This window comes from Papilio machaon, chromosome 8 (assembly GCF_912999745.1).
Source record: "Papilio machaon chromosome 8, ilPapMach1.1, whole genome shotgun sequence".
Taxonomy (NCBI): Eukaryota; Metazoa; Arthropoda; class Insecta; order Lepidoptera; family Papilionidae; genus Papilio; species Papilio machaon.
The window spans coordinates 2,919,371-2,939,432 of NC_059993.1; the positions used below are offsets into that span (position 1 = coordinate 2,919,371).

Consider the following 20,062-nt stretch of genomic DNA (forward strand, 5'->3'; position numbering starts at 1 on the left):
CAACTCGAGGACCGAACCCACAACCTAAACAAATGTTAGGAGTCCTAATTTTACATAATACACGGTAAAAATTGCATTTTTTTATGAATTGATCGTAGAACGTACAATTCTTTCGTGTCTGCCACAATCCCTTGGTAGGATTTACCGCAGGGAACAAGATAATACTAGATCGCTTTATACCACTTATGACATTTTTCATTCAGTATTATATATACTTCACAAAAATAAGTACATTTTTGAAACAATAATGCACACCTTAAATGTGTGATTTAGCAATTAAAAAATATAAGCTATCTATAACTACACATTTATTTTGATTATTATGTTCAAGGAATTTGTAAAACATAAGCTTGCAGTTAGAATTTTGGCGTTATAAGTATTATATGAGGCGTGAATCCTCTTCTTAATCGTTTCATGTTATTTCTTATGTTACAGAGTTTCTAAAATAATTACACAGTAATTAGAATTAAAAAGAAGTATAATTGAGATAAGATTAAATGTTTTATTCTTACAGCTAGTGTAAAACACCCTTGATAATATCCGGCTTAATCCAATGTTGCAATAATTAGGAGGATTATTAACTACATTAAACATATTTATTATAGTTCTAAATTGGCGGAAATAATGAAGAGGATTATAAAATATATCTTCGATGTATATACTTCTACATTTCAGAAAATATAAAGATCTTCCAAGAGTTCTTACATGATATCAAAAACTAGATATTCTATTGATAAACCTTATAGACCTTAAATCTACAATGTTATTGGGTTAATTTGGGGAAATTAAACTATATTGTAATCAAAAAAATTTAATATGAAATATATCAATCACAACTTTTTTTGTATACATTCTTAACGATAATTTTGATATTACTAAATAAAACAACCATTTCTTTTTTTTTTTTTATAAGAGAAGGGGGCAAACGAGCAGCGGGAACACCAAGGTGTTCAACATTCATCCATCTAATCATTCGCATTTATAATATTAGTAAGATATTTCAATTAAAATTTTTATACACTGCTTTTTCCTGAATTGGATGATGATTTTTCATTACTCTGGTATACATTTGCGTCACGCATATAATGAATGGTCTTATACGATAAAATTATAGGATTAGACGATTATACTTACCTACTTCTTATACGATAAAACGTCAATCTTGTTTAAAACACTCGACCTATATCTTTAATTAAAATGCGTAATATATTAAAGTGACGTCATCATTTATTTCTTCCTTCAAAAGGTAAAAGATATTTAAAGGTGGTTAGATACAAAATGTGTACAATTTAACCTAAAATTTACTTAGCAGTAGTAGTCAATGACGACGCGGAAACAATAACCGATAGCTTTAAATTGTGTCGTCTGTACGAAGATTTGACACTTTTTAACAAAGAAAATTGGTTGCTATTTACTATAAGTTTACGTCCCACATGACAGACGCTACATAACCATTTATGTACGTTCATATTTGTATAAATAAAAATGTTGCTTAAATCAATACATACTACTATGTATTATTATAAACATTTATTTCCTGGGTGTTACGCGGATCCAAAAATTAGGGATGGTCGTTATAATCCCTTGTATTCTTGGTGCCAATTGTTTATAAGGTTTGCCATCAGTGGTGGACACCTGGAATGCCTGCATGAAAGCTGCGAACACCTGGAACAATGATTGACGGGCGTACGTCTCTCCCGCACAGAGTCGACGACCTGGAAGCGAAAAAAATCATAACTATGATATCTTGATCGATGTTTCTTCATGAACCCGTTTTTTAAAATGTTAAATACTGGTCTTGTCCCTAGTCAGTTAAAACCTGTCTGATGTATGCCCCTCACCTGCACCGAAGGGCAGTGACTTGTCCTGACTTAGCTGCAAGCGGCCGTTGACGATGAACCTCTCGGGCCGGAAGTTTTCAGGATCCCCCCATATCTCTTTATTCATGTGCAGTGTCACGTAGTTGAGACTGACCATTGAGCCCTGTGGAAACGAAAAAAAAAATTCACTTACTGCTTAACACAATACTCAATAAAAGTGAGTATACAAAAAAAATCGTACTACGTTGTCGTTTTTCGATTGATATTGCGAATGCTCTCTCATAATCAAGTCCCTCTATTATTTATGTTTTTAACGGTACATAAAAAAACAACAAGAACCTTATAACTTTGGTGATACAAAATACGAATCGAACGGTTCAGTTATTTATAAGTGAAAAACATTAACAGTATATCAGTGTTGGAAAACAATTAGTAAAAAAAATACCTCAGGAATGTTATACCCGTCTAGCTTGGTGTCGACCATGGCGCGGTGCGGCACTCCGAGAGGCACCAGCGTCTCGATCCTCATTATCTCCCTCAAACACGCCTCTGTGTACGGCATACTGGAAAATTATTTATTATATTTTGCTATTAAGTACTGTAATTTTACCTACACCTACACTATCAACCCTTATTTCGCATTAAAGAGTTACCTATGTCCTTTCTCAGTGTTTAGTAGTTTTGGCTTAAAAGCGCGACAGACAGACAGAGTTACTTTTGCATTTGTAATATTAGTAACAAAGTAAGGATTAAACAAATCTTTGTTATTGTTGCTAACAATAACAATTATTTGTTTGATATCTCGCCCATATTTCCACATTTCGCTCATGACTAACTATTGACGCATTCTAGGTTGTGATAATGTTCTTATTATATTTTAACACACTTGAGACGCATGATCATTACACAAGTGTAAGGAATTCAAAGGACATAAAGAAGCATGTATTTGTTAACGAATAACATCAACAAATGCGTAAATGTTTGACCCAAGATATTGGTCTGGATGTCGTGACAGTTCATAAAAAACTAAATTATGACACGTATCAAATGATAAATTACCTTTAATATATATTTTTATCAGTACCATTATTGTTGTTTGGTACCGTGAAGACCGTTCTTTAGTAATATAACCGTCAATATTTGCGATTGATTGCCATCGTTAATCACTTATTTACTTATGATTATTTGAAGTGCTAGAGCAATAGTGGTTCCAAACAAAGGCGTGTAATAATTAATCACTTCAAAATCTTACTTGCTTCTGTCATCTATCGTAGGAAGCCTATCGCGACCGATAACTCGGTCTATTTCCTCGTGTATTTTGTCTTGCACTTCAGGATGCAGTAGCAGACGTTCAATAAGTAAAGTGAGTACAGATTGCAGAGCTGACGCAGTCGGAAACATGTAGTCCGTGCATACCAACGCCAGTTGATCAACTGGAAATATGAAATAAGAGCATTTACCAATGCAATTACAAAATTTACTCTCGAGTTTTTCCAGAAAGAGTAACTTTGCTATTTCAAGAATGTGCTAGCTAGAACTTATTAAGATATCTATATACATAATTTACAAGCAATTTTAATTACCAGAGTATGTTGTTCTCTTCTTCTCGGCCATTTCTTCCTTCATTTTACTGATGTACACGTCTAAGAAGTGACGGTTGAATGAACTGTCATGAGTATCCAAGGCTTCTTTTACTATTTTCTAAAAGATAAATATTCACTTGAATATACAGATTTATTAAATAAACTAGCCCCATCCGCGACTCCGTCTGCGGGGAATAAAAAAAAAATAAGTAGCCAATATGTTCTTCCAGACAATGGCCCAATTTCACAAAGATCCGTTGAGCCGTTACAGAGATACCTTCTAAAATCCATCCATCCATCTAAACTTTCGCATTTATAATATTACTTAGACTAAGATTAAGTAAATTTTAATAAACAAAATAATTATAATTAGAGTACCGTAAACAAATCCAAAATACACTGATTTCCTTCCTTCAGGCCCTTGTAGCCGCTAAATTCCGGTAGGAAATCCTTTAGCCATGGAGTAAAACTTAGGGCTCCGCCCAAGTCATTGGAACTCCTTTGGAACCTAAGAGCACCTCGGGCCGTCGCCCACAGTATATGGTAATCCTGCCTCGGTACAGAAGCACGTGTTAACACGTGCATCAAGCCATTCATAAACGGTACCGCGAAGAAATGAGGCAGATATATCTGGTCGCCTTTCACTAAATCCTGATAAAGAAATTAGTAAGTTAAAAATACGTAAGTATTCTATCGCCAAATAATGGTGGGTATAGTATTGGCACATTAACTCTTGATCATTTAGCCTGTTAAAGAAGAGAGCCCGTTCGGCAAGAAGATAGCATAAAGTTCTCTTAATGTTAACATTATTCAAGATCTGATATCAGAAATGATAACCAAAAAATCAACATAAAGTTAACATAAAGCTCTCTTATGAGCCATCTAGCGCCATCTTTTAGAGATCATTAAAAAGATATCATAAAGTTAACGTTTTTATGTTAAAATTAAGAGGCTAGTGTAAAATTAAAATCGACATGGTAAATAGGTTTAATTATTGTTTATTTGATAACACAATGAATAGTAACGATATTACATACCAATATAAATAATCTTATTATTAAAATTATAAATACTTTTACGGCTCAAGTAATGATATAGGAGTTTTAAATGTTGGTGGTGGTTGCTGATCCTTTTGGCTCACGTACGTGGCAGGTGGCATTGGTATATTATTTATTCCGCTATCTGAAAATAAAGTGTTTTATTAATAAGGAACAAAATAATTATATTGTTAGGACTGTTGAGGGTAGCCACACAAAAAAAAGGTTTTATAAAGAAGCGTGCGCTGCTGCTCGAGGCAGTCTCTTTCCATTCGTCATTGCGGAACGTCTGACATTTTTGTTTGTTTACGTTCGGTTTGAGTTTATACTACAGCGAGGATTATTATGAAGTAGAGTTAAATTCACTATTTCGCTGTTAGTTTAATTCTTTTAAAAAACTTTTGCATCAAATATCTTACATCAGAAGTGGGATAGGATCCGCGTGATTCTATCCACTTTGCTCACTCTGTGTTTGTGTTTGCATTTTCGTGAAAATAAATGCAAAGAGAAAAGTGTCAGATCGTTACCGTGATAATCGTTGTAGTCGCAGTAAGTTGAGTCGATATCAAAGTATGGGAATATGTGGGTAATGAGGCTCACGCGCTGTCTGTGTATTTCACAGCAGACAGGACTGTCGACGCGATCTATTCAATTTGTACTGCGGTAAGATTGAACCAATATTTTTATATTTCAAGTTTTGACGCCAAATAAGTAAACATCAGACTTTTCAATTAATTTAAAGATGTGTTCTTTACTAAAGACTGAAATTGAATACCTCGATCAGTTTATTAGTGAGGGTCAGGTAAGGCCGAGTCGTGACAAGATTTAACACGTTACATGCCAGCATGGTACGATCATTTTCATTTTAAAGTGTAAGGCTAATTGGTGGAGCTGAGCGTGTTAAGCCATTACCTGAGTCAGACGTATGTCATTATGTCATAATAGTCATTGATGCCCTTTATTAGTTCAGTTTGCTTTGTCCATGTATTGTCGAGATGCTCTGCGTTGCGTAGACTGTGGGATACCCAACTGCAGAAGTGAGATAGTGAACGAACTGTGAGACGTTTTTGTATCAGGAGATGATGCTTCTAGGGTATTTTCAGGACTGACAAACTGCGGGTTGCCATTAATATCATGTAGAGGACGGACTGCGGGACGCTTGTCCTACATGGTGCCACGGTGAGGGGAGTGGACTCCCGAGACATGCTCTGCTTTTTTTTTTAACGGTGAGACATCTTATGTTCGTATGACACGCAAACGTCGTGCCTATGTTATACGAACGATTGTGTGATACTACTTGCGTATAATAAGCGAACGTCGTGCCTATGTTATACGAGTAGTTATGTATCTGACATGTGTGTAATAAGCGAACGTCGTGCCTATGTTATGCACATGTAGATGACACATGATATGCGAACGTCGTGCCTATGTCATGTGCTGAAGTCATTTGTGTAGATGAACTATGCAAACGTCGTGCCTATGGTTCACTATGTTGTTGTAAACGAACTATGCAAACGTCGTGCCTATGGTTCAGTATGTTGTTGTAAACGAACTATGCAAACGTCGTGCCTATGGTTCACTATGTTGTTGTAAACGAACTATGCAAACGTCGTGCCTATGGTTCGCAAAGTTGAAAAGAAGTACAGGAGGACGAGGACGTCCTCCAGTCAGGAGAGGCCGTGTTAGGACTGTTGAGGGTAGCCACACAAAAAAAAGGTTTTATAAAGAAGCGTGCGCTGCTGCTCGAGGCAGTCTCTTTCCATTCGTCATTGCGGAACGTCTGACATTTTTGTTTGTTTACGTTCGGTTTGAGTTTATACTACAGCGAGGATTATTATGAAGTAGAGTTAAATTCACTATTTCGCTGTTAGTTTAATTCTTTTAAAAAACTTTTGCATCAAATATCTTACAATATATAATTGAACAACTTTATTTGTTACATACCCTCATTATCAGAAGAACTTGACGATATTATCCTCTTTCTACTTTTAGTTTCTTACTTTTACATCTTGTGTTGAATCCTAAAAAAATATCAAATTAGAAATTGAAAATATTCATTAAATTTTAGCGCATTCTAAATTTTATCAGACACTTTTACAAAGACGATGCTGATAAGTTTTTTTTTATTATGTATGAATTAAATGAACAAAATTGTATACAAATGTTTAAAGTTAGAAATATTTTAAAAAGTAAAATATTTAAACTGCATTTAATTAAAATAGCGACGAGCATCGTCTTACAACAATTTTAAATAATTTAATTAGTTATAAAATATAAAAAAATGTGTTTATAACCTATATTCATACTTACAAGTTTATTTGTTCGGCAATTAAATTCTTGATAACTAACTGAATAATAAGAATCACAAATACTATTAATTATAGTTTCAACCAGTATGTTAAGTCAAAAATATTACGTTTATGTTGTAATAATTGAATAAAACCACTTAGCAATGCCGAACGAATTACGATGCAATTCACGCTTGTCAACAATCACTCTTTAATGGATGAGTGAGAGGTCCGTATAGAACAAAATGGCCGCTGTTGTCGCGAAAAGTACTAACAATTCAATTTTTCGTATATTTCAATTTCGAATTATTTTTGAATTGAACACCAAATTTATTTTTGAAAAAGTAACTAGAATTGTTTTTTAAAAATGATTATTAAGGAAATTCAATAAATCTGAAATTTTTTTAAAGTTTTATTAACAAAAAAATATGATCTCGAAAAGTCATCATTTAGTTATCATTGAGATTGCTTTAAAATGACATCGACAAAAAGTTATCGAAAAGACAACATTTTGCTGAGCTCTAAAAGTCAACATGTTTCAGACAACATTATGTCATCTTTCTGACTTTTATGCCGAACGGGAGGCGATTTAAACGGTTCATCTCTAGATTAAATAATAATCAATAGATTACGATTTTGTTTTTGGTGTCCGACAAAACTCCTGAGACAAGACTGTCCGAAAATCTTTGGGCATATTGGCCAAAGCTATTTTTTCCAGAAATCATAGTTATTTTACTTTTAACTATATATTTGTGACCAACTAAATGTAAAATTGCAAGCACGTCAAGACATCAAACAATAATCAATTCGCAGTTTATTTTACCAATAAATAGAGAAAGTTTTTATATAAACTCTGATATCTTACATTCATTACACGTACAAAATTATGACAATAACAAATTATCAGTTATAAACTTATTATACATTACATAACACTGGAATCACATTGAGTTTTTTAGGCTCGCACTTACCAATTTTCAAGTTCGATTATTCTTAAAAATAGTTTATCAGTCTCTGTGTTTCTTACTTACATTTTCAGCTGGATACTTTGGTCCGTTTGTAGCCATATCAATCATTTCCTTGACCTCGTGCGCGACAGTAGATTCCAAGGATTCGTCGCGTCTGCCGAAACCATAGTCCCTCATATACCGAAGAGTAAACCTTCTCTGTACGTGCCAGAAGTAGCCATCCGTGAAGAATATGCCTACAATAGACGTTATATCCGTACACGAATAAAACAAAACAAAAAATCGTTTTTAACCCAATCTATATTCATCTTTTTCATCAATTTATTATTGGCCAAGACAATATATATAGGGCCAACTCATAGTCGTGATCAATAGCTTTCTTCAATATTAAAAAAGCAAACGCTAGAAATAAAATACAATACTTACATTTTGCATGTAAGAGGCGCAATATTTCGATCTAGTCAAACTCATTTTCATTAAAATGTGTCCGTTTGGAGTGATTTTTGATATGACCTTAGTGTACAATTTTGAATTGAAACGCTTACCAAGCTTTTTCCAATAAGACCTAAGTCTGCCAAGTATGATATCCATTCGTCCATCGAATTCCTCGCGATTAAGTACTTCTTTGAGTAAGTAAGGATCGTTAACGACAACCACCGGTATAGTTCCGAGAAGCATTCCGATCACCTTAGACTTGTACTCATTTGAAAACTTAATACACGCGGCGGCTAAATTGTTGTATACCTTCGCTAGCACCAACCAGTACGCGCCGTACACTGGAAGGCTGGGTGGACCTAAAAAGTTTATTAAACTTAAGTGAATACTTTAAATATACCCTTTTCCCACTCACTTGGGGTCGGTACACAAGGTTTTATAAACCTTAAAGTTTTGGCTCAAGTTTTTACGGGCAGCCGCCTGCCTGTCTGATGACAATATAACTATTAAACTAATTAAAAAACTAAAAACTAAACTAAAAAACTATTAAACTATTAGGGTTGATACCATACTTGAGAAATATAGTTTAATAGTTTAAATATAACTATTTCCAGTAACGCTTATAATCACAGGTGGGCACAGTTAATCGAAAAGTTAACTTCGTTAATCGTTAATTCGTTAATTAAAAAATTAACTTCGTTAATCGTTAAAGCGTTAAATTCTCGAATATTTAACGCAAGTTAAAGTTAATCGTTAACAGTTAACCATACTAAAATTTTACATACTAATTTCACACTTTTGTGGCGACACTTGTTTAAAATAGTAATTTGACTATATATTCTATAACACATTAGTATTAGAGACAAGAGACAGAGAAGAGACATAGTATTAGAGCATTATAGTATATTTCATTACGAGTGCGGAAAGCCTGTCATTGCAAAGAGTTCCGACAAATGTCTACCCGAGCCGAGGCGCAGCCGAAGGTGAGGGTTGATAGTTGGAACAAGTTCTAATGACAGTTCCGCACGTTCACTGAACAACTATTTTTAATACAGTTGCGAAAAAATGAACCAATTTAATAGATTAATAAAAACACAATAAACTCAACTAACTAAAATGTTTGAAAAATGGCGCCAACCGTAAAAGAATACAAACAGATTTTTTTTTGTTTTATTCACCCATTCTGGGTAGGCAAAGGGAACTATGCCCAAACGGCCAAGTTTTCAGTAGATTATTTTTATTGATATGAAATGAAAATGAAATTAAATGAGATCAAATAAAATGAAACCTAACCTAATTCATTGAATAAAATCATTAAATCTGACATTGTAACAAATAAGGAGCTTCTTTTTAGTAATATTTACATGAATCATAAAAACTTCAATGATTTATTTTTGTAAAAACTTCGTGGTTGGTTTTTTCTTTTTAATGGACATTATTTTGACAGTTGGGAAAGAGAACGCACGAGTTTGGAAAAGCTAAAGAAAAAGCACGAGTAAAAAAATGTTTTAATACAGTTGCTCAAAAAGGGATTGGAGGGTATTGTAGGGACGAAGAGCGTTCGGAATGTGGGCTATTACATACTCTTGCTTTTATATACTCGTAATGAAATATTTATTAAATAGTATTTCGAACCTTCTTTTGATTTTGTCCTGTTGGTCACGTCTTTCCCGGACGCTCAGATGCATCACAGTTGCACGCGAATTTCACATATATCAATTATCAACTCGTTCGTTCACCATTCGAGTCGCCGACAGTCGCCCAACAAAGTTGAACTTACGAGCGTGGCGTGGCGCGTAATTTAAACAAAATGACAGCACGTCTCCAAGTTTCTAATTTAACGATTAACGGACTTTTATTAACGGAAGTTGAGTTTAACGGAAGTTAACAAAGCGTTAACACTTTTTGAAGTTAACTTAAAAGTTAATCCGTTAAGCAAAATGTTAACTTCGTTAATTAACGATTAACGGATTAACGAGTTAATGCCCAGCTCTGCTTATAATAAGCTATAGGTATTGTTAAAATTCTTCTTAACAGCAAATCTTTTACTTTCATTGCTTCCAAAATTTGTAATATTAAATGTTATGAGCATTCTTCAAAGATTATAGAGATATTTGACTGAAACCCATTACATTTCGTGTCAGGAATAATGATAATAATATAGATATATATGAAAATATTATAATTTAATACATCGTCTCAAATGTTGTGTCGCTGAGAAATAACAAATGACAACAATTTGTTGTGTGTTTTATATAGATTTTTTTTTAAATCAGTAGATAACTACTTTTTCAAACATTGAGATCACTGATGCGATATTCATATGGAAGGCTTATATGTCTAGCTGTGGACTGACACAGGTCACGTGGTAATGATGAAATTGGTCGCGTCATGTCGTGCCGCGCTGCATGTTATCGTTTGGAGTGCAAGTGTCGTTTGAAGTCACGTGTCGGTACAATGACAACAAATCTTACTTGACCTGTGTCTTTGAAATCTGGGTATACAATCAGATGGGCAAAATACTTTTAAAATTACTCTCCAGGTTAACACCAGATTACATAATGGATGTTATTTCGAGTCTCTGTCATAAAGTCAGGGGGACACGAGAGGGCGGCAAAAAGCCGCCTTAAAAAAATGGGTGTTATTTAATGCTTGAGCATTTTTATCACGTCATTAATGGCCCTGAATACCAAACTCTTGTATACATTTTGTTTTTATCCTTATCAATAAAGATCATTCAAGTAACATAATGTGTAAGGAAAGCTGGAGGAGTAGTTGTTAAGTTCTTGACCGGAATAAATCGTAATTTTCACGTCAACGCTCGATCCTAGTCATGTACCAATGTGTTTTTAGATTTTCGATTATTATACATGTACATTTATCAGACGATCACACGAAATTAATTCTTACTTAGGTCAATAACAAAGGTTTTAATAGATTTAAGTAGGTAGGCAACGCATCTGCAATTGCGGTTGTCTATGGGCAGCGGTCGCTATTAGTGGTTCACTATTTAGGCGTTCATGTGGCCGCTTGATCGTTTGCCTCCGTAAAATATATAAAACTAGCTTTTAACCGCGACTTTGTCCGCGCGGAATAAAAAAAATGCACACAAGATAAAAAAGTTCCTATGTCCGTCTCTAGTTCTAAGCTACCTCCCCATCAATTTCCAGCTAAATCAGTTCGATCAATCTTGAGTTATAAATAGTGAAACTAACACGACTTTCTTTTATATATATCGACGCTGGAAAGCGTAAACGCTGTAACCCCGAAAGTATGAACTTTACAGGAGAGCCAAAAAATCATAACTCGTGAGCTGATACGCCTACAAGCATGCGGTATTTAGCAATGTTGTGTAGTTTGTGCTATAACCTATAATAAAATCATTATCGTTTGATAATGGTTGAAAATATTAACGTGTGAAAAACATATTCGCGATTTCAAGGGTTACAGCGTTTATGCTTTCCAGCGCCGATATACTAGCTTTTGCCCGCGACTCCGTCCCCGCGGAATAAAAAATACAAAACGGGGTAAAAATTATCTTACGTCCGTTTCCTGGTTCTAAGCTATCTGCCCACCAATTTTCAGTCAAATCGATTAAGCCGTTCTTGAGTTATAAATAGTGTAACTAACACGACTTTCTTTTATATATATAGACTAGCTTTTACCCGCGACACAAAAAAAAAAAAATGCACACAAGATAAAAAAGTTCCTATGTCCGTCTCCTAGTTCTAAGCTACCTGCCCATCAATTTTCAACTAAATCAGTACGACCGACAGATTCTTGAGTTATAAATAGTGTAACTAACACGACTTTCTTTTATATATATAGATAAAGATAAAAAGCTCCTCTGACTTCCCCACAAAAAGGTGCCAAAGTTTCATAAAAAACTTTTCTGTGATTTAAAAATGCATTCGGACCAAACATTTTCATTTAGAAGTCTGTGGGTAGAAGAATTAAATCTAATGAAAATGTAATTTTTGCTGTTTATTACTGTACGTCTGTTTTACAAATTTCTAGTATTCATTTTAAAATCTAAAGTAGGTATTAGGTATTATATTACATAAATTGATTCTTACCTGGCGGGAAATTGGCAGGTTTTTTGTAAGCATTTTTATAGAGTCTCACTGCTGTGACCCCCAGCAATATAACAAGAACAATTTCTCCGATCATCCTGACCGAAGTCCTACTCAGCGAAGTGCGTGCTACAAACTAGGAGTAAACAATTTTGCCGTCAGATATATTAAATTGTAACTGCGATATATTATGTAAGTCTAACGTAGTGCTGTTATCAACAGTTTTGTTTTAAAGAGAATAACATCATGTTGACCAGCTTAAATTGAACTTATCTTTAAAAAAAACATAATCATAAAACTTTTTGATTATAATAGATTTGGTTTTCGACTGATTTTGTTGGATGACGATATGTTCTATACAAGTGAGTCGACATTAGTAACCCCTTTACACGACATTTACTTAGAGGATAATCATTATCTTAGTACATACATTTTTTTATTCACTCATAGCTACCTATCTGAGTAACGGTGATATCGATTTATGATTCGAACCCAAATACTCGTAAAAAGTAACATGTCCGCATGCGTTACCTACCTTCCCCTTAAAGTCCCATCAAAATCGGTCCAGACGTTCCAGAGATTACCTGGAACAAACATGGCCTTGCGAACAGACAAAAATTATTATTATTATATTAACAGACAGGCAAAAATTAAAAAATAAACCTTTTTTCGTAATCAACAATGCAAATACATCATATGTAAGAAACATGTTATTTTTTTTCAATATTACATACAGACACTCAAATTTTATTAATAGATAAAGATTTTGAAGGATTTTTAGACGCTAACAAATTTGATAATACCTATAAACATTCAAATTCTTTTAAAAAACAAAAATAATACGTTTTAGTAGAAATATATCGCCAGTGTAAACCCATCGTAAGAAAACGATCTCCATTGCGGTTATTAACCTTTATTTTGTTATTACATATAAGGCCCGTAGTATATATTCTGTTACTAGAACGTTCTTGACATTATGTTATGTTAAATACATAAAACTGGGAAAATTATTTGGAGTATTGTGTGTCTCATCTTGATTTCGCACTGGCGAAATATTTTCTTATTTATGATTTAATTCTGGAAATCTCTCCCACCTATTACTTATATATATATTTTGTTTTAGCGATAAATTGTTCAAGAAAAGTTTTTTGAAAATTTGAATAATTTAGCAATTATCAATTATAAAACATGTTCAATTATACAATTTATGCAAAAAGTATTAAAACTAGATATTTAAGTGCAATAATAATCCTACAACTGCGTATTACGTGCACTAATTATTATAAGAACTGTATTTTAAGTGATTGTAGTCATTTACTATTCGTGACTACATAATGAATTATATTTTTTTCTTTAACTAGTTTTTTCGCCATACCTACTTATTGTGAACTGCAACAAATTTAGACGTTTCTATATGCTCCAATTTAAAATAGATATGTAGACATGAAATAAAAATAAAAAGAGCCAATAGAAGCTAATCCAGTAATGTTTTTTTTGTATTCATTTATAATTTTTCAGAATACATTAAAGTTTTTTTTGTATTCATTTATAATTTTTCAGAATACATTAAAGTTTTTTTTGTATTCATTTATAATTTTTCAGAATACATTAAAGTACAGATGAACAAACATTTTTTTTTTAATATATAGTACATGTTACATACAATGTTCATAGGTATATGAGTAATTGTAGATTGTTGTTAAGTCAAGTAAGAGTGTAGTTGACTTGTTATTAAGTTTTCAATAACTTTTTCTTATATTGTCCTGAGGCTACGACGTCTTTACAATGTGGTCTTTACAATCTTTAAAAGATTATTTTACACGGCGTAATTTCGATTTTGAAGATCCATCCATAGACCTTTATAAATTTCATCCGCAACTGAAGTTTTTTTTCGCTATTAATGGAATTTTCTTTAACAACGCAGATTCTAAACTTAGGTAAATACAATCTTACTAATATTATAAATGCGAATATTTACATGGATGGATGGATGGATGGATGTTTGTTTGAAGGTACCTCCGGAACGGTTAAAGGGATCTTGATAAAATTTAGCACAGATGTAGAACATAGTCTGGAAGAACACATATGCTACTTATGTAAGTTTTTTTTAATGCACGTGGCAAGTGCACAGGGTCGCGCGCGACAGCTAGTATCTTTAATAAAAAATAATTAATGTTAATTAAGTATTACATAGAAACGTTACTCTCTTTCCAGTTGGCTAAAGATGAAGTATTTTACTTTCTTGTTAATACCAGAACATGTAAATCTGTCAATCTCCCATAATTTTTATAACCAAACATTGAGATATACATAATATGTACATAGAATAAACGTGTTTTTTTAGTATTTCCGTTTTGAATGTGGAAATTATGTTTTCTAATAAATTTTTATGCTTTTCATCTTTCAGATTTATATGGCCGTTCATATATAATTCTCTCACAATAATGGCACTGACATTTGAAATTATATTTATGAAACATGGTATAACAATAAAGGACTACGCGTTCGCTACTGAATGCCTTTGTTATTTCATCATAATAAGTTCAATACCGATCGTAAACATTAGTGTATTGCTTAACAAAGCAAAAGTAATGAAGCTTTTGGAATGTTTGGACAAAGATTTTATATACGTGCGGTCTTTGGAATCAAGATATAAGTAAGTTTTAACAAAAGGTTATCATATGAAAACAAAGCGCAACTTGATATAATGAGGTCACGAAAATATAATATATTGTAGCGGTGATGTTATATAATAATTATTATTATCATAACAATTAGGTATTCAGAATTTAACGAGATGGCTGAGTTATGATGATACGGCATTATTGTTAATTTAAGAATTTTAATTTGATGCACATGACTGTCACTTTCGACAGAAGTGTTAAACTAACACATGTTGTCTCTTTTTAGACGAAGAGAATGAAAGGGATGAAAATAAGTAATAATATAAATGTAATTTTCTTTGTTCTTCCACAGTAGAATATTCTAGATCTAGACAAAGAATATTTGATACTTACAGTGGAGTGTAGTAAGAGCTGATTTTGATGAAGAAGTTGTTTTCTGCGACCTCAAGTGACGGATTATTTTAGAGTCTATTTCGTTTGTAAAATAGAGCCGTCTTATCAGGAGTTGATTTACAGATCTAACCGCCTTAGGTCTTCTTCGTTGTAAAGTAACAATAGAGCCCCAAAAAATCACACAGCTTACATCATATATTTCATGCCTGTATCTCATTCATTATCATCATCATCATCATCATCAGCTCACTATACGTCCCCACCGAGGGGCTCGGAGCCTACCCCAAGTTAGGGGTGACTAAGCCATAGTCAACCACGCTGGCCAAGTGCGGGTTGGTTGACTTCACACATATCATTGAATTTCTTCTCAGATATGTGCAGGTTGCATCACGATGTTTTCCTTCACCGTAAGAACGTCGGATAAATGTACATATGTAAATCGAAAATCGAAAAACACATTGGTACATGGCGGGATTCGAACCCAGGACCTGCAGATTGCAAGTCAAGTGCTTAACCCCTGAGCCACCGACGCTCCATTCATTATAAGAGTAAAAAAATATTTAGACCCCCCACGCCTTCCTCCGCCTCTGGAAACTGAACCTTCAATATGCTAAACTTCCGTGTTATCAGCTATAAAGAAAAATGTAGTTTTAAAAGAAATAAAATTATTCATACAAGATTCAATATCCGAGACAAAGGATTAAATGTCTTTTATTAATTCTTTTATTAATCAACAGTACACTCAGTACGGCAAAATATTGTTGTCTGGAAAGGTCACATTAAACGGTTTGCAATACCCTACTAATATAGTTTTCCGAAAACTTTTTTTAACCATAGTTATTCGGAAATTATTAAGTTGTCAGTCAACTAAGTATTTTTTTTTTTTAAACTACGTATAGCAGTTACATATTTGAATTCCTTTTCAGATCTCCCTTTCTCCAAGGTCAGTTATTGATTTGGCAACTGTGTTATGCGTGGTTCATATTCACTATCTCGGTGGCGAGCTTGTTCGTGGTGACGTGCTTGCTCGCGCTCATGTACCAGAGCTTGTTCGTGACACAGGACGAGCACACGGTACGCCCACTGCCCTTTCCCATGTGGCTCCCAAACGATGACCCGTACAGGACACCGAACTATGAAATATTCTTGATACTAGAAATTATAGTTTGTTTTAATTTTATACAAACTTTTTGTGGTAAGTAGTTGGACATTTCACATTAAAAAATGATGAGATGGTTTTCGAAGCTGCTCATCTTGTAGCTAACTTGATCTATAATTAAGTAAATTGGAAAACTAAATTAGCAATTTTGGTGCAAGTCTGGTATCCCATGTTCTAGCGGCAGTCGTTTATCATCTTTCCCGAATAGAATTTTATTTAAGCACAACACTTTAGCATTAATACAAAACTCATCACGACTTTGACTATACATAACATTTAAGTAAACATGGGCGATGTTCAGAACGTTTAAATGTCGTCTAAAAGGAATAAAAACATATTAATATAGCGGGAAACAACCTCAAAAAAAACAAAGAAATGCAAAACCCTTTTGTATCAGTCATTACCTTTATATGTTTATCTCTTTTATTTGATGCAAGTGCCTCTTCAAATTCTAAGTTTGGGATCATTGACCACAACACAACATAACTTTAGTTGCTTTTATAAAATGTTTTTGAAGTCCTACTTTTTTTATTCAACGAAAACGCGCAGACTGAGTCAGAAATCTCACTGGATAATAATAATTACGGTGACTAAAATTGAAACTGACGGCAAAATTAATCTTCTTTTGTTCATTTCAGTGTTCGTTTATATAATGTTTCATACATTGCTACATTACTATTATGTGATGGATATGATATTCTTGGACTTTGAGGTTATCTTTAAAGATGTAGACGAGACAGTGGTGAAGCTGTCGCGTCATCATCCGCGACGAATCACAGTGCAAATGGAGCTTAATCGACGGATGAAGAGAATCGTCAATTGGCATTTATCTGTTTTTAGGTAAACGAAAGCTACTAATTTATCACATCTTTCATATTTCAAAACCAAAAAAGAACTTGATTTCTGATTTTGTGGTAATTTTGACGTCTTAAAATGACTGGATTTGAAACATGAAGAAGGAACTCTAGTATCTTAAAACATTGGTTTATTTCAATGTATTTTAAAGTGTTCAAAAGGGATATAAATAATTAATCATTGAAAATAATTTGCAGATCTGTGGAGTTCATTTCATCAGTATATGGACCGCCGTTAGTATTCCAAGTGTCGGTTAGCTCTATCGCCATTTGTTTAATGGCGTACCAAATCGCAGATGTAAGAAAGCTAGGAATTATGTTAATATTATGGCCCACTTACAAATTTTTAGGAATCGTGTGGAATGTGTTTCTTATTTGTTTCAGTATCTGGACCAGGGCAAAATTCATTTTTTATTTATATTACTATGCCTCGCCGCCTGTATCCAGCTTTGGATACCTTGCTTTTTGGGAACTTTGTTAAGGAATCAGGTAAGTACAGTGGGGATAGCACGAATATTACAATCACCATCATGTCGTCATCGACAAAATTTGTGCAGCGTCCAGCATATCGGGCAGAGTGCGACCAAAAATCGCATACTAATTTTGACATATTTTACGATTACGATACAAAGGCGATTGTCACAAAATCGTGCTAAGCCTACAGATAATTTCAAATGTACCGTATAATGTACCGTACCGTATAAAAAGAAAAGAAAATTAAAATATAAACATTTACACCAATCTTCGTTTATACGAGTAGTCCGTGTAGCCGGATTTAAAAAGATACCGGTTCCATATCCAAACTTGCCCTGTCCCTCAATGATAAATAAACAAAATTATCAACATTTTCTACAGGTTACGAAATGTTGTTTTTCTTTGTCATTGCTTATTGCTTCAAGTCTTAAAATAATGCTTTGAATGCATATTCCAAATTAATGCGTGGTGCCAAGTTTACATAACAATGATATCACCATCGAGACATTTGACGTCATGAGTGTCAAGTGGCCTGTCATTTTTTAATATTAATTGATAAACCTGCTTTATACGGTAAAAATTTATAATGCCACAATGGTCTTAAATTTAATTCAACATTTTTTTCGTAGACGACATTAGAATTATCATCTTAACTTATCAGAAATTTATAAAGTTTGGTAACGCTACACTGGCCTAAGTGCGTTTAACTTAACTGTTGTTTAAGTAATTAGACCACTCTGGCTCTCGTGGCCTCATTTGATCCAAGGGATGGGACATCTTAAGGAAAGAAATCTCCCATACGGGTTTAAATTTAAAATAATAAAAAAACAAATTAGAATGACTTTTGACCTTTAAAATGCAAAGGCAATCAAAATAAATGTTATGTATGACGTCACAACGAGATATTAATCTTATTAAAAAAATCAGGAAGCAAGAATTATTAGCCGAATAGTAATCAAGTAGGTAATTCGTCAGAAGCCGCGATGTTACATTAATTAACTGTCTTGTATGAACATTACCTGACCTTTGTAAAAATTTACATAAACTGTTCAAACTATAAATATAATAGATAATTTTTTTCCATTTTAAATTTTTTTTAAGCTCAATAACGAATGAATTTTGAATCCTAAAAATATTAGGTGTTAAATTAAAATTTCGATTGGAGCAAGATAATGCGGTTATACGTTTAAATTTACACAACTTCGACACTTCCTGTTTCGTCTAGTCTTTTATGTAATCAATAATTTGTGGGAAGACCAAGAACCAGTTTTATATTGCAGAGATAAATGATCACAGCCAACAAAAAGTCTTCAGGAATAAAAAATACTTTGAAAAAATATTAATGTGCGAGTACAAATAAAATAAAAGAACAAGAATAATTAAAAAGAGACTTAGAAGTAATCTTACAGACTACTGTATTAAACGACTTTTGTCATTCTAGGCATTTGCAGTAGGAGAAGCTTGCTGGCGCTGCGGTTGGCAGGAGACCCCGTTGGGACAGTTGTTACGTTCCGACTTCATTATATTAATCTTGAGAGCGCAACAACCTGTTACTATAAAATTTACGGGGCTGCCTAAATTAGAACTGGAAACATTTTCATCGGTAAGTCGTTATACTGCGATCCAAAGGCGGCTCAAAATTCGTAAATTAAAAAAAAATGTGTTTAAAACATAATTCCTCTGTCTGTAGTGATCCCGTCTACTAACACATGCTTGCAACTAATCACTATCCGCCATGAGTGAATTTCGCGACTCCGTCCGCACGAAATTAAAAAAAAAAACTTAATTTACAAATTAAGTTTTTTTTTCATAATATAGTCATCATATATCATTCCATAATGTAGTCAAGAACACATAGGCTACAGCCTATGTGTTCTTCATGACTATATTCTAAATGCCTCCATGTTCCATGCCAAATTTCACCCAGATCCGTTGAGACATTCCGGTGATACCTTCAAACAAACATCCATCCATCTAAGCATTCGCATTTATAATAGTAAGATAGTAATTAAGTCTCTCTAAAAAAGTATAACTATTTAATTTCAGATAATGAGCTCGTCATATTCTTATTACAATTTGTTGAGACAGTATGACTCTACTTAATGGAAACTTTGATGAATAATACTAATTGGCAATTGTTATTGTTGATTGAATAGGAACAACTTTGACCTAACTGCATTCAATAGCAAAACACTTCTGGTGACAAAGTTTATCATTGTCTTGTAACTTTTATGTAAACTTGCATAATTTCAAGATGGACAATATTTCGCAGATATATTTTTATTATAAAAGGAAACCTTTCACCTATAGCAAGCTACTACTTCTAAGTTTAAAAAAAACTCTATTTTTCATAG

The 20,062-nt window shown here is 33.4% G+C and overlaps 2 protein-coding genes and 1 long non-coding RNA gene across 3 annotated transcripts; 1 reads left to right on the forward strand and 2 right to left on the reverse strand.

Annotated features, from left to right (window-relative positions):
- Nucleotides 1-1,492: 1,492 nt before the first annotated feature.
- Nucleotides 1,493-12,377, reverse strand: LOC106720780 (probable cytochrome P450 304a1). Its single transcript, XM_014515565.2, has 9 exons — nucleotides 12,208-12,377; nucleotides 8,242-8,490; nucleotides 7,760-7,932; nucleotides 3,782-4,054; nucleotides 3,404-3,521; nucleotides 3,073-3,253; nucleotides 2,266-2,383; nucleotides 1,842-1,983; nucleotides 1,493-1,715 (listed from the first exon to the last, which is right to left on the reverse strand). Exons 1-9 carry the CDS (start codon nucleotides 12,299-12,301, stop codon nucleotides 1,531-1,533), a joined length of 1,533 nt encoding a protein of 510 aa, XP_014371051.2. The 5' UTR covers nucleotides 12,302-12,377; the 3' UTR covers nucleotides 1,493-1,530.
- Nucleotides 4,454-6,786, reverse strand: LOC123721183. The gene is made up of 3 exons (XR_006756169.1): nucleotides 6,751-6,786; nucleotides 6,385-6,461; nucleotides 4,454-4,585 (listed from the first exon to the last, which is right to left on the reverse strand). It is a non-coding gene; the product is annotated as an uncharacterized LOC123721183 (long non-coding RNA).
- Nucleotides 12,378-13,989: 1,612 nt separating the features above from the next.
- LOC106720579 (odorant receptor 13a-like) lies at nucleotides 13,990-19,811 on the forward strand. Its single transcript, XM_014515298.2, has 8 exons — nucleotides 13,990-14,141; nucleotides 14,612-14,860; nucleotides 16,148-16,416; nucleotides 17,019-17,220; nucleotides 17,433-17,532; nucleotides 17,619-17,723; nucleotides 19,150-19,311; nucleotides 19,755-19,811. Exons 1-8 carry the CDS (start codon nucleotides 13,990-13,992, stop codon nucleotides 19,809-19,811), a joined length of 1,296 nt encoding a protein of 431 aa, XP_014370784.2.
- Nucleotides 19,812-20,062: the final 251 nt, after the last annotated feature.